We start from the raw sequence: 13,180 nt of genomic DNA, 5'->3' as shown, positions 1-13,180 counted from the left end.
GTGGGTGGACAGGCGGGTGTGAATGTTTGCATTCCACGTGTGCACCCCTGTGAGCATGTCTGTTGTATGTGGGGGTGTGTCCATGTGGGTGTGAGTGGATGCATACAAAAATATGGGGTGTGTTTATACTGGCGTGTGTATGGAGGGGAGTGCTATATGTGTTTGGGAAAGATGAAGCAGGTGGGAGTGTTGGTCCTTGTCTATGGGCACACACGTGTGTGTGGGTAAATGTGTTGTGTGTGCATGGGTGCATGGGTGGGTGCATGCAGGTTTGTGCTCATTGTGGGAGCCAACGCAACATTGTGTGTCCATGTACTCATGTGGTGTGTGTGTCCATAGTATTGTACATGCTGATATGGGAAGGGCACACACAGATGTGTTCATGGTGAGCAGTGCACATGTGTGCTCATGTGGCTGGACATGTGTGTAAGCTGTGTGGTGTCTGGGGTGTTGGGAAAGCCCCTGAAAAGCACAAGGCATGGGGAGAAGATGCCTTCCTGACTGGAGACCCCCGTAGGTGGACTGTGGGCCTCTTCCCTGTGAGATGACCATAGCTCTGACCATTGTGGCCAGGTCACATCCATGCTTTCAGGACTGAGAGGCCTTGAGCCTCAGCTCCAGAGTTGGGATGTGAGTCTGTGCGGGGGAGGGACGAGCCGGGCCTGTCTGGCCTGTGAAGCCTGAGTGACCAGCAGGGGAGTGACCTGAAGCCGCAGGCCATTGGCGTGAGCGTGACTGCTTAGAGTGGCAGAGGCCCAGGCCTTTTGCTCCAGGCCTTTGTGGTCCAGATCCTGTTTGGATCCTGTGGAAGGTGACCCTGCAAGGGGACTGGGGTGCGTAAGGTGCCTTACTCTGATGGTTGTAGTTCTAAACTCTGACTCTGGAGATCCAAGCCCCGCCCCTGCAGGTACAACCCGGCCCACTTAGTTTCAGGCCCTGTCCCTGTGTCCCAAGTTACATCCATATAGCTACAAGGCCCTCCTCAGTCGTCCAAGCCTGTCCCTGTGTTCCAAGCCCTGACCTTGTAGGTACAAACTCCACCCCAGACATACCACCCCCCCCTTAGGTGCAAGCCACGCCCACATTTCCCATCTTTATAAAGCCCCAGTAGGCACAAGCCTCACCTCTTGTTCCCTGCCCCACCCTCTTGCTCCCAGCTCCACCCCTCCCATAAGCCCCTCCCTCGTACACAAAACCCCGCCCCTTGTTCCAAGCGCCGCCCTGTAGACCAAGAGGGTGGATCGCCACCTAGATGGAGTCCCCACCCCCCTTGATGTCAGGGATGCAGAAGTAGGGGCAGGCACCATTTCTGCCCTGTGGTGCTCAGGGCTGACTCCTGGGGAGGTGTCAGGGAACCCTATAGGGTGCTGGTATCAAACCTGAGTCAGCTGCATGCAAGACAAGTACCCTCCTACTGTGTTCTCTCCAGCTTCCCCATGTTTTATTTTATTTATTTTGGTTTTTGGGCCACACCTGGAAGGGCAGTGCTGAGGGTTTACTCCTGGTTCTGTGCTCAGGAACCTGGCAGGCTTAGGAAACTCTATGGGATGCTGGAGATCGAACCCGGGTTGATCATGCAAAGCAAATGCTGGACTATCTCCTGTTCTGCGCCCTTTTTTGGCTTTCTGTTGCAAGGACTCTTTTCGTTTGAGGAACTTTAGGAGAGATGGGAAGGGGGCACTAAAGCCAGCCCCCCGCTACCTGGACCACCTCTTGCTCAGTCACCCAGTGCTTAGCATATCTTGCTTCTCTCTTGAGCAGATGCGGGTGCAGATCTGCCAGCCTGGAGCTGTGGTCTGGGAGAGGGTCCTGCAGTGGGATCCCTACCGTGCCCCTGCCTTGCTGACCCCTCAGACAGTTACAGCGCCCGGGTCCCCACAAGAGATGCTGGGCTGCCCCTCCAAGAGCTTCCTGTGCCCTTCCACCCCGTGCCCACTCCAGCTGTGGGCTCTGGGCAGCTCCTGTCACCTGTGAGCTGTGCTCGACTCACCCGTCTCCCTTCCCCCGGGCACCTCCTCAACCGGGCTAGGGGCCCTGCCTGTTTGTTCTTGTTAGCAACCAAACACTGACCTCATCCTGGCACCATCTGCCCGGCTGGTCTGGTCTGGATCAGCAGCTGTGATGAGGTGAGGGGCCAGTTGCACCTGAGCCCACCGTGCTGTGCCCAATGCAGCCCATTGTCATAGGAATGTTCTAGGTCTCAGTGAGTGAATGTGCCTCACCTCACAGATGTGCCCTGCTCCAGTCCTCTCTGTGGGCACCCCTGCCCCTTCCCCCCTGCATCCTGGGAACACCTCTGCCCAGTGTGGTGGAAGGACTGGCACTAGAGCTCTGCCTGTTGGCCGATGCCAGGTCCTGCCTGCACCCAATGGCCCGTGTCATGCAGCTGGGGGGAGGGGGGGAAAGGAGTGGGAGGAGGGAGGGAGGGAGGGAGAGAGAGAGAGAGAGAGAGAGAGAGAGAGAGAGAGAGAGAGAGAGAGAGAGAGAGAGAGAGAGAGAGAGAAGTCTCCCCTGTCTCCCCTCTCACTCTCAGGAAGGTTTTTTTTTTTTTGCGGGGGGGGGGGGGTCATACCTGATTGCGCTCAGGGGTTACTCCTGGCTCTATGCTCAAAAATCGCTCCTGGCAGGCTTGGGGGACCATATGGGATGCCGGGATTCAAACCACCAACCTTCTGCATGCAAGGCAAACGCCTTACCTCCATGCTATCTCTTGGGCTCCTCAGGAAGGTTCTTGATTTGGCTAGTGTTTAGGGAAGCTGGGCTGTTCCCCACATTCTCAAGTGCCTCTGCCTCATGCCAACAGGCCCCACCTGCAGCCCATCACCTCTTCCAGGGCCTCTGGGATCCCAGGTGCACGTGGCCTTGAGAGGTGACCAGATGTAGGCAGATGACAGGCCTGCGCTGGGGGGGGGGTGCTGGAAGGAGGACCCCTTCACTGTGATGCCTGGAGCCCTTCGACCATGGGCAGGTGTGTGCATTTCCTTTTGGGGGGTCTTGAGGGGGCCCCTGCCCAGCCCACGAAGCACACTTCCCCTGCTCAGGGACAACCCAGAGCCCAGCCACTGCCAGCCAGTCTCCAGTCAGAACTGGGTCTGCTCCTACCCCTCTCCCTCCTCCCTCCCTTCCTTTTCTTCCTCTTTCTCTTCTCCCTTCCCCGCATCCCTCTCTGTTCACCTCTCCCTTCCTCCCCTTTCTTTTCTCTCTTCTTTTCTCTGTCTTCCTCCCTCCTCTGTTCCCCCCTTCTCTCCCTCCTTCCTCTCCTCTCTTTTCTTCCTTTCCTCCTCCCTTCTCCCTCCTCTCCCCTCCCACCTTTTAATACTGTCTCTTCTCTCCTCCTCACTCCCCTTCCCTCCTTCCTCCCTTCCTTTTCTTCCTCTTTCTCTTCTCCCTTCCCCTCATCCCTCTCTGTTCACCTCTCCCTTCCTCCCCTTTTCTTTCTTCTTTTCTGTCTTCCTCCCTCCTCTGTTCACCCCTTCTCCCCCTCCTTTCTCTCCTTTCCTCCTCCCTCCTCTCCCCTCCCACCCCTTAATCCTGCCTCTTCTCTCCTCCTCCTCACTCCTCTCCCCTCCTTCCTCCCTCCTCTTTTCCTCTCCTTTCTCTTTCCCTCTCTCTCCTTTCTCCTCCCCTTCTACCCCTATTCAAGCCCTCATGAAAGGAGCTGGTCCTAGGCAACGCTCTTGGGGGCAGCTTCCATATGTGAGTCTGGGGTATCCCTGAAGATTTGGTAGTTCCTTAGCTAAATTTACCCATGGGAACTACAGTGTGTGAGGTCCCACCATGCTGGGGTTCTCCCTTGGGCAGTTTAGAGAAGCAGATTTCAGGAGGGCTGGCTTGTGTGTGGGGGGCATAGTCATCGCCAGCCTGAAACTTATGGGGGGTGTGAGGGCAGTGGCTGGAGCGTTGACCCCTCCCCACTGTCCCTGGAGACAGCCATGGGGACTCCAGACACACCCGCCAGAAGGCAGGGTGCCTGGGTTGGTGCCTGGGGTCAGGGGTGGGTCTTTGTCTCTTGTGTTGTGATTCATAGTGAGGGCCCGTGTTGCTGCTAATTGGAGGACCCCCAATTACACGTCCACAATCGAGTTGGTCCAGGGATCCAGAAACTCAGGGCACCCCAGGTCCCCTTCCTTCAGGGTCCTTTTTTTTTTTTTTTTCTTTTGGGGTCACACCCGACAGTGCTCAGGGGTTACTCCTGGCTTCATGCTCAGAAATTGCTCCTGGCAGGCACTTGGGACCATATGGGACGCTGGGATTCGAATCGATGACCTTCTGCATGAAAGGCAAACACTTTACCTCCATGCTATCTCTCTGGCCCCCCTTCAGGATTCTTGAGTCTGCCTGCTGCTGGGAAATGTCACTCCTCAGTGACATTGATGCATGTTATCACCCTCATCAGAGAACCCCCCCCTCCCCAGGATGTGGGAGCTCTTGCAAGGCCCACTGCAGAAAAAGGGGCACCATGGCAAGGCACCTCCAGTCCCCGTTCCCTGAACAGAGCTGGGGTGCTGTAGCCTTCTTTGTGATCTTCAGGGTCCTTTGCATTGTGAGGGCATGGCACCCCTTCCCTGAGACCTCCCCTTCCCTGGCAGGGGAGATTTGATTGTGTTTTTCAGATTGGTTTTGCATTTGAGCCACATCCGGTGGTGGTCAAAGGTTACTCCTGGTTCTACATTCAGGGATCACCTGGCAGGCTCAAGGGACTTTTTGGGATGCTGGGGGATTAAATACAGGTCACCCACCTGCAAGGCAAACATTATACCCAAGATGCTGTAACTAGCCCAAGTGGGAGAGAATGGATGGAAACAGGACAAGGTGTAAAGAAGCCAAAAGAATCTTTCCCACTCGAAGCCCTTTCCACATGAATGGGTATGGAGAGCTAAAGGAGGGCACCCTTCCGAGGCCTATCAGGGAGCCTGGTCAGGGAGAAAGGCTGCCTTAGGTTGCACTCAACTTTTGCATGACCAATATGGGTGCCCTGAAGCACTGGCTTTTGTGTCCTGGGTTCCCCATTTCTGTTGCTGTGGAGTCTCCCTGGTGGCCAGCATGGGGAAAAAGGCCCAACCCTGGGTTGGGTCTGATGGACACTCACATGTCATGTCCCTTTTGGGCCACCAGACCCAGAGGGAATTTTCCTTAGGTCCCAGGGAATTAGGTATGAAAATCTCCCATTATCTTCCTGATCAGGGGACCAAGGCAACCTCTGTCACTGCCCTGAGTCTCAGGGTTCGGGGAAGTTCAGAGTGAGGGTCAGTGGAGTCCCCTGCAGGCCCTGGGCGCTGTGAGGAAGGTGGCTGAGAAGGGGGTGGCCTGAGACTGCACCATGGCCAGGCAGTTGTGTGATCCCTGGACAATAGCGAGCCCAGGCCCTTACCCCCTGGCTTCTTGTACATATAGTGCAGAGGTTGCTGGGCACCGTCTCTGGGGACTGTGGCCACACCCCACCTCTTGCCCTGTACCCTAACCCATTCCTGTCTTCCCTGGCTACATGGCTGGTGTGTGTGTGTGTGTGTGTGTGTGTGTGTGTGTGTGTGTGTGTACAGACTTGGCCCATCAGGGCAATTGTGCTGGACCTCTGGGGACTGTGGTCACACCCCACCTCTTGCCCCCTGTATCCCAACCCATTCCCGTCTTCCCTGGCTACATGGCGTGTGTGTGTGTGTGTGTGTGTGTGTGTGTGTGACTACAGACTTGGCCCATCAGGGCAAATGTGCTGGACCTGGTCCCTACCCAGAGTGGGGGGACCAGTGCTGACCCCTACCTCATTCAGCTCTTGTTTTCTGCTGTGTGCCATGAGCAAACTACTGTGGTGGGTCAGCAAAGCATGGAGGGCTCCCCATTTCTTTTTCTGTTCGTTTTTTTTTTGGGCCACACCCATTTGATGCTCAGGGGTTACTTCTGGTTAAGCGCTCAGAAATCGCCCCTGGCTTGAGGGGACCATATGGGATGCCGGGGGATCGAACCACGGTCCTTACCTCTAGCACCACCTCGCCGGCCCAGAGGGCTCCCCATTTCACCTTGGGGGGCAGCCTCTCTTAGAAGGCCACATTTCTGGGGTACATGGCCCTCAAGGCCAGGTGAGCAGCAGGAGTGGGGACACCGTGGACCCCCAAGGCCAGGGATGGCTGTGACCCCCTATACTGGTGAGAACTTCCAGGGAGAGGGGACAGAATCTCCTTTTGGGTTTTAGCTTTTACTTTTCAGGATGATACCCCTATTGTCAGGGCCCTGACAGTTCAGTCCCCCAAGCTTCTCATTCCCCTGAGGTCTGGGCCCCCCACCCTGAGTGGGTGGGGTCTGTGTGATCTGGGGTGACCAGATCACAGGGCCCATGTCTCTGGCAGTGCTGTGAGAAATTTGGGGGTGCCTGGTGCTCACGGGGCAGGTAGTGTGGTGGGCGGTTGTGGGGACTGTTCAGAAACGGGAGTGCGGGTTGACCCACACTGGCTACTGCGGGAGCTTCCAGACAGCAGCCTCAGTTTCCCCAGAGAGTGGGCGCCCTTCTCATGGCTCCTGTCTCCTTCCAGAACCCTCCTACATGCGGCCGCTGGAGCCCAGAGGGAAGGTGCTGGATGGTGAGAAGCTCCTGACGCAGGTAAGTGCAAGGGTTGGGCAGGGAGCTGAGAGGGGTTGGGGTTGCCTGGTCACCACTCCAGGCCAGAGTCAGCCTCATTTCTGCTGTCACCCCACTTCTCAAGGTTTCCCCTTCTTATCATGGCCTCCCCTCTCACAGCCCTGCCCAGGGCTCTACGGTCATCCATACTTCACCCCTGCATGATCATATGTCCATCCAGACCTCATGGTCACATGTCTGCCCATACCTCACTCCTGCATGGATACACACCTCACCCCAATTACCATGTGTGGGGGTAATCAAGTGAAGAGTGGCAGCTGCAGGCAGGCTCCAGGCTCAGCTTCATGGGACACAGGAGAGAGCAGGCCCATTCTGATTGGCAGGGGTTCAGATGGGGCCAAGGGGTTGGCCCGGCCCCATTATAAACCTCCCTGAGGGCTCACAGATCCAGAAATGCCTGAACCCCGAATCACATTTTCTTCCTTATGCTGCTTTGGAATCTCCACAGCTGCTTCTGCTGTGATGATGATTCATCCATCTCCAACCTGCATCCACCTTCTCACCTTTCCCGGGGCCCCCTGTGGTCACTCCTTGCAGGGTTCATCCAGCTTGGGGTGGGGTACCTCCCCTCCTGGGCACTCAGGGGCACTCAGCACCTGTACTCCCAGGTGTTTCCCCCAAGCCTGGATGGGGAGACTGAAGCTGGGGCCCAGGTGAACAGGGGAGACCCTGGACTGCTGAAACAGGCACGGACCCCAGATGCATGGCCCAAAGCTTCAGGGAGCTGGAGGACACAGTGGGCACTGTTGCCCTGAGTGAGGGGTGCCCATCTGGTCAGCTTTTGGGGCCTACCTGGAAGAGTTTCATCCCTAAGCCCTTCATCTCCACCCCTGCTGCCTGCCAGGGGTGTCCCTTGTCCCTGTGCTCAGTCATTCAGGGCCTTTTCAGGGCTCCTGCCCCTCTTCTGTTTCAGTGAATCTGCCCTCACAGTCTTTGATGTGCCCTGTGGAGTCCTGGGACGAGGGGGAGTGACCCCGAGAGAACCAGGGAAGACCCCCCCCCCATAACGCCTCTTCCCCATGATGAGCCACAGAGGTGGGGTCTGGAGGGTGGGATCCCCTTCACATCTGACAGTGCTCCCCAGGATGCCTTGGGATGTGAGGGGGTGCTTAGCTGGGATACAGGTGCCCGGAGCTTTGACCCATTAAGGGACTCTGGAACCTTCAACCCATTCAAGGGCTCCAGGCTACATCTTCTAGGCCACAGTAGGGGGCGTGGGGCAGATGATCTTACCTTCTGAGTGTTCCTCACTGCAGCCCCCCTCATGGGGTCATCTTTCCTGGGGTCCCCTGTGGTCACTCCCTTGTAGGGTTCATCCAGCTTTGGGGGTGGTTCCTCCCCTCCTGGGTACCTGTGCTCCCATAGCCTGAACAGGGAGACTGAGGCTGGGGCCTAGGTGAGCATGGGAGACCCAGGACCCATGATGCCTTGGGCAGGGAGCCAGATTTCTGAGTCGGATCTCAGTACCTCTGATGCCCCGCAGGGACGTGTTAACTGGTCCCACTGAGGCCGGTGCCTGCAGCCCCTGCCTGGGACTAGCAGAGATGGGTCTTAAGCATGGTTCTGGGTTCGGAGTTGCTGCTGTTAACACAGCAGTCTCCTTGGGGCTTCCTTCCAGTAAGGGCTGGGCAGGCCTGTGTTTGCCAGAGCCATGCGGCCGCTTCCCTGTGGTGTAGACAGGTGGCAGGTCGGGTCCTGCCTGGTGCCTTGTGGCCAGGGCCAGAGGCTGTGTCCTCTGCCTCTGGGCAAGCCAGTGTGAATGTGTCTGTGGCACACGTGTGCATGTCTATGTGTACATGTATGCGTGCACTGCCTGTATGAGCGTGTACATGCCCTAAGCATGTGTATGTGGCTGTGCAGAGCAGGTAGGAGTATTAGGGGGGGTTCAGCCCTCTGCCCCCTTGCAGAAAGGCTTTGTGGCTACTGCTGACACCTGAGAAATAATTTAGAAATTAGGGTGAAGGGGGTGTCCTGGGAAGGGGCCTCCCCTGTACCTTGGGGGATTCACCCTAGGGTGGCCCCTTGCAGTTCCAAGTTCAGCTACGGGGTTCAGTGCTGAGTTAGGGCCCCTTAGGAGCTTGGTTTACTGAGGCTAGCAGGGTCATCCCCATTTCATGCTTGGTCCTTCCAGGCTGCAGGGCAGGGGAGGCTCAGATCTGTGCCTGGAGGCAGGGTGTAGGTAGCTGACTGTGGTGGGTGTTTTAGGGGCTGGGAGGGCTGAGGTGCTGGATGGTGGGTTGAGTCGGGTTCAGCCAGTGCTTACTGATCTACCTAGCCATTCCCCTTGTTTTTAAAAGGAGAAAGGGGTGCCTGGGCCAGAGTAGGGACCCCGGAGGGCCATCCCTCTTTGTCACCCCAACTCACCGGTCCCCTGGACTTCATATTCGGGGACTTTGCTCAGGCCTAAGGGAAGCTTTTAAGGCTGGCTGTGCTAGTGTTAAGTCCTTCACCCGTTCATTCATTTATTCCTTCCTTTGTTCATTCATCATCCCTCCTAGCAGGCCTCTAGGATGGCTGAGCCCTGTGTGTCCTGAGGGCCCTGGGTCAGAGGGGTGAGATCCTGGGCCCACTGTATGTACTCCCTGTCTGATGGAGGAAGACCCTGGGAAGTGGAGCTGAGTGTTGAAGAGTCTCAATTCACAGTGGTACTTCCATATGTGACATGGGCTAGGCTGCAATACATCCTTCAGGCCTGGGCAGGAAGGAGGTTTTGGGGTGCATTCTGCCCCATCCCCCATCACACTCAGTCAAATGTTAGCTGGTATCATGGGGTTGGGGTGAGGGCAGGTGTGGTTAGGGGGCGGCTCTGGTCTTCACTTCCCCTTTCCCCCATGCAGAATGCCCCCGGAGAGTACCGTGCGCTGCGTAAAGGCTTTTCCCTGTGCCGCTCAGAGTCCCAGCTCGCCGCCCTGCCACTCTCCTACCCAGATCCTCTGCAAAACGTGAGTGTCCTTCTACCCCAAGTTCTGGGTACTGGATCCCTCCAGATCAGAACCCTGCTTGCACCCACCTGTGTGGGTCTCAGGACACTAAGCGAGGGAGGTGGTGAGGGTGTCCGAGCAGGGACCCCGTAGGCAGGAGCCAGGGCATCTGTGCCCATCTGCTGCTGCATGTCACCCCCCTCCCTGTGGTGCGGTGCAGGTTGGGAACTGTCCTCACAAGTGCTGCCTGTGCCCTGAAGAACCTGAGGACTAAGGGGCTCCCAGAACCAGACTTGGGCAGATATTGCCCCCTGCTGGTCACACAGGGCAGTGCAGCTGCCCTCCGCTCCCTCTGCTGAACCCCTAGGTCCCCAAGTGATGTACAATTTAGTGAGCCTCCAGGCTGCGGGGGTAGGGGTCTGTGGCTGTCCTGGCCCTGGGCGGTGGCCTCTGCATGGAAGAAGTTGGGTGTCTCAGGGGTGCCAGGACCAACTGAGATGTTCTAAAGCTACAACTGCCCGGGGGTTCACAGGTTTAGGGGAGCGAGTTGGGAGGACACTCAGGACACAGGCCCTCCAGAAACTTCTCAGCCCCCCCCAACCCTGCGCTAGGTAGAAGAACATCCTACCCCTGCTTTGGAGGGAGAAATTGGGGGTCTGTAGACACCAGAGAACCTCCCTCATATGTCTTGGTGGTTGAGGCACCCCAATTTAAGTCCCCCCAACATTAGGCCTTTCTGACCTGTGGCTCATTCCAGGGCCCGGCCTACGGGGTCCCCGAGCTGCCCTCACCCCCCTCGGCTGGCCGGAAACCTGAGGCTGTGGTGAATGCCATGAAGGTGAGTGAGCCTGGCTGGGCCCCACTTCCTGCCCTACCAAGTCCTGGGTGTGCCCGAGTCCCTGGGTCTCCTCAGTTCCTGAGTGCTGGGATTCACCACAGGGAGGACAGGCTGCACCAGGACTAGTCATTGGCCCCAGGTGGTGACCTGGGCTGTCCCTTCACCTGTGTCCCCCTTCTTTTCCACTGTTTCCCCCCACCCCCCACCTGTGTGCCTCTTGGGTTCCGCCCACAGGTGCTGGAGGTTCACGAGAACCTGGACCGGCAGCTCGGGGCCAGCTGCGAGGAGGACTTGAGTGAGAAGGAGAAGGCCATCGTTCGCGAGATGTGCAATGTGAGAGCTCCTGCACCCCCCACCCCAGGGCCCCCAGGCACCTCATTCAACCCCTCTACAGTCTCCAACCTCACTGCTCCCAATTTGTGACCCTCTAAGGCTGCCTGCAGGGTGGGTCTTTGGTTGGATTTTGTTTTGGGCTACATCCAGCAGTACTAGGGTTCCTGGCTCTGTGCTCAGAAATTACTCCTAGCAGTTCCCTGGGGAACCCTATGGGATGCTGGGGATTGAATCCGGGTCGGCCAATGCAAAGCAAGCGCCCTCCCTTCTGGACTTCCAAGAGGGTCCTAGCCACCCCCATGCTATCTATGGAGTTTGCACCCCAGGACTGATCTCTCTTGTGCCATGGGGCAGAGCAGCGAGGCTGGTGGGGGCAGGCATGGGTGCGCAAGGTGCTCCTTGTCTGTTCTCCCCCCCTCACTGTCCCTTCCTTCCCCTCCTTTAGGTGGTCTGGCGGAAGCTTGGGGATGCCGCCAGCTCCAAGCCCTCCATCCGGCAGCACCTGTCTGGAAACCAGTTCAAGGGCCCTCTGTAGTCCTGGGGCGGACGTGCAGGCCTGGGGGGCCTGGCAGGAGCGCCCCTTCTTCTGTGACTTGTACATAGGACAGACGCAGGCCCAGCTCTCATGCTTTGGGGCCTTCACACAGGGCCCCTGCTGTGACGAAGGAGCACAGAGGAGCAGCACTTGGGCCCACCCAGCCTGTTTCCCCAAATTGCAGCTTGTCCTGTCCTTTGGGGCTCCTCCTGCCCAGTGCTGGGGTGTCTGTCCCTGTGGGGGTCCCGGCCTGGCTGACAGCTCTGCCTTCATGTGCTGTGTGACCGTCAGCCTTCAATGCAGCCACTCTGGGCTCCCAGTCCAGGACTCAGCCCTTGTCACAGGCTGGGACCTCAAGCTTTATTTAGGCTGGGGGTGGGGGTTTCTGAGCCCAGGCTGATTTCTGCCACCTGGGCACTGTGGGCTGAGATCTCTTGCAAAGAAGACCCGCAAAGAAACCCTGCATATGGTTGTGAGGCCAGTGAGGACTCCCCACTCTGTGCTCCGGCCCTGGGCCTCAAGCCTTCTCCTCCCTCTCTGGCATCCCTGGGCCCCACCCTGCAGGGGATGCTTGCCCTCCTCCCCTCAGCCCAGTAGGGGGCTGCTGACCCTACTCTGGGCTCCTGTAGGAAGGGAAGGGATGTGGAGACACCAGGATCTCCTGGCATAGGGTGAGCTGAGCCCGGGCCTGGGTCCTGTTTGGAGGGGCTACCACTGTGGCTGTCCCAACGAGAGCAATAAGGGGTCCTTGTCTCCCGTGGCCTCCAGGGGAGCCCTAGAGCCCCGCCCTGCTGTGCTCAGGGAGGGCCAAGGGACAGGCTCTGCTGGTGCCCCTGAGGGCAGCCAGGTAGATGGTCTCTCTGGACCTAGCTGCTGTGGCCCCTCTGCCCTGCTCCACTCTGGGGGCCTGTTGGCAGGGGCGAGGCCCTCTTTCCTTGGTGCCCTGGCCCATCTTCACTCCCGCTGAGCTGGCACCACCCTTTTGGTGGTCTTGCAGGGACTCAGGGGTGTTCCCAGCAGCTCCCAGGCCGGCCGGCCGGCGCCCCAGGACCCAGAAATCCTGAGCCGCACATCAGTGTTCAAAGAGGAAAAAGTGACCTTTCGTTAATTTTTTATTTTTTCCTTGCAAACTTGAGCGCAACCGAGATACTACTGAGGTTTTTGTTTTCTACGGACTGAGCTAAGGCTGGCAGGTGCAAGCAGCTGTGACCTCTTCCCAGGATGGGAAGCAGGGTGCGCCGGTGGGGCTCCTTGGCCCCAGCCCTGACCAGCTGTAGCTCTGTGCCATCTCTGCTGTGACTGTAACTGGCCCATGGGGTTGAGCCACACCCTGTCCGGCTCTGGGTGGTGTGCTGGGAGCCAGCCGGGCACCCCAGGGCCCATTTCTACCTTCTCTGTTGGACCACTTGGATTTGGGGAGAGAAAACTAGAACTTTTTGATAGTGTGGTGAAAGATATTTTAGTAAGAGGGTGGGCTGTGCTAGTGTCGACTTTGTGCTAGAGAAATAAATGCTCCGCAGCCCACTGTGCATGGCTTGTCTTTCTGGGGGGCTGGGCAGAGGAGGGGCCTATGGAGGCATGGGTTTCAGAGCGGCCCCTCCTCTTGGAGCGGACCATGGGGACCCTGCTGCCACTCGTCTGCTCATGGATTCCATCCCCTCGCACCCCTGCCAACTTCGACCAATTTCCTATGGGTGGGGAAGCTGTCATCCCAGGGAGTGTGGGATCCCCAGCCAGGGTAGAGGAGCTCTGCTTCAAGACAGGGTATCGCACTGGGGGCCAGAGCAACTGCACAGCGGGAAGTCTTGCAAGTGGACGACCTCGACTTGATCCCAGGATCCCATAGGGTTCCCAGAACCTGTCAGGAGTGATTTCCTAAGTGCTGCCGGGTGTGACTCCAAAACAAAAGCAAAAATCAAAAG

At 57.8% G+C, this 13,180-nt stretch overlaps 1 protein-coding gene across 1 annotated transcript in view; it reads left to right on the top strand.

Moving 5' to 3' along the window:
* Positions 1–11,725, top strand: part of CCDC85C (coiled-coil domain containing 85C) — a 32,935-nt gene extending 21,210 nt beyond the window's left edge. The window contains exons 2-6 of the mRNA XM_049769849.1: positions 6,525–6,592; positions 9,469–9,573; positions 10,310–10,390; positions 10,625–10,723; positions 11,169–11,725. Coding sequence (XP_049625806.1) covers positions 6,525–6,592; positions 9,469–9,573; positions 10,310–10,390; positions 10,625–10,723; positions 11,169–11,258 — 443 coding nt within the window. The 3' untranslated portion in view covers positions 11,259–11,725. The remainder of the gene's footprint in view (positions 1–6,524; positions 6,593–9,468; positions 9,574–10,309; positions 10,391–10,624; positions 10,724–11,168) is intronic.
* Positions 11,726–13,180: the final 1,455 nt, after the last annotated feature.

This window comes from Suncus etruscus, chromosome 3 (genome assembly GCF_024139225.1).
Source record: "Suncus etruscus isolate mSunEtr1 chromosome 3, mSunEtr1.pri.cur, whole genome shotgun sequence".
Lineage (NCBI taxonomy): Eukaryota > Metazoa > Chordata > Mammalia > Eulipotyphla > Soricidae > Suncus > Suncus etruscus.
Note: the sequence above shows the minus strand (reverse complement) of the source record. Positions and strands in the feature narration are given on the sequence as shown.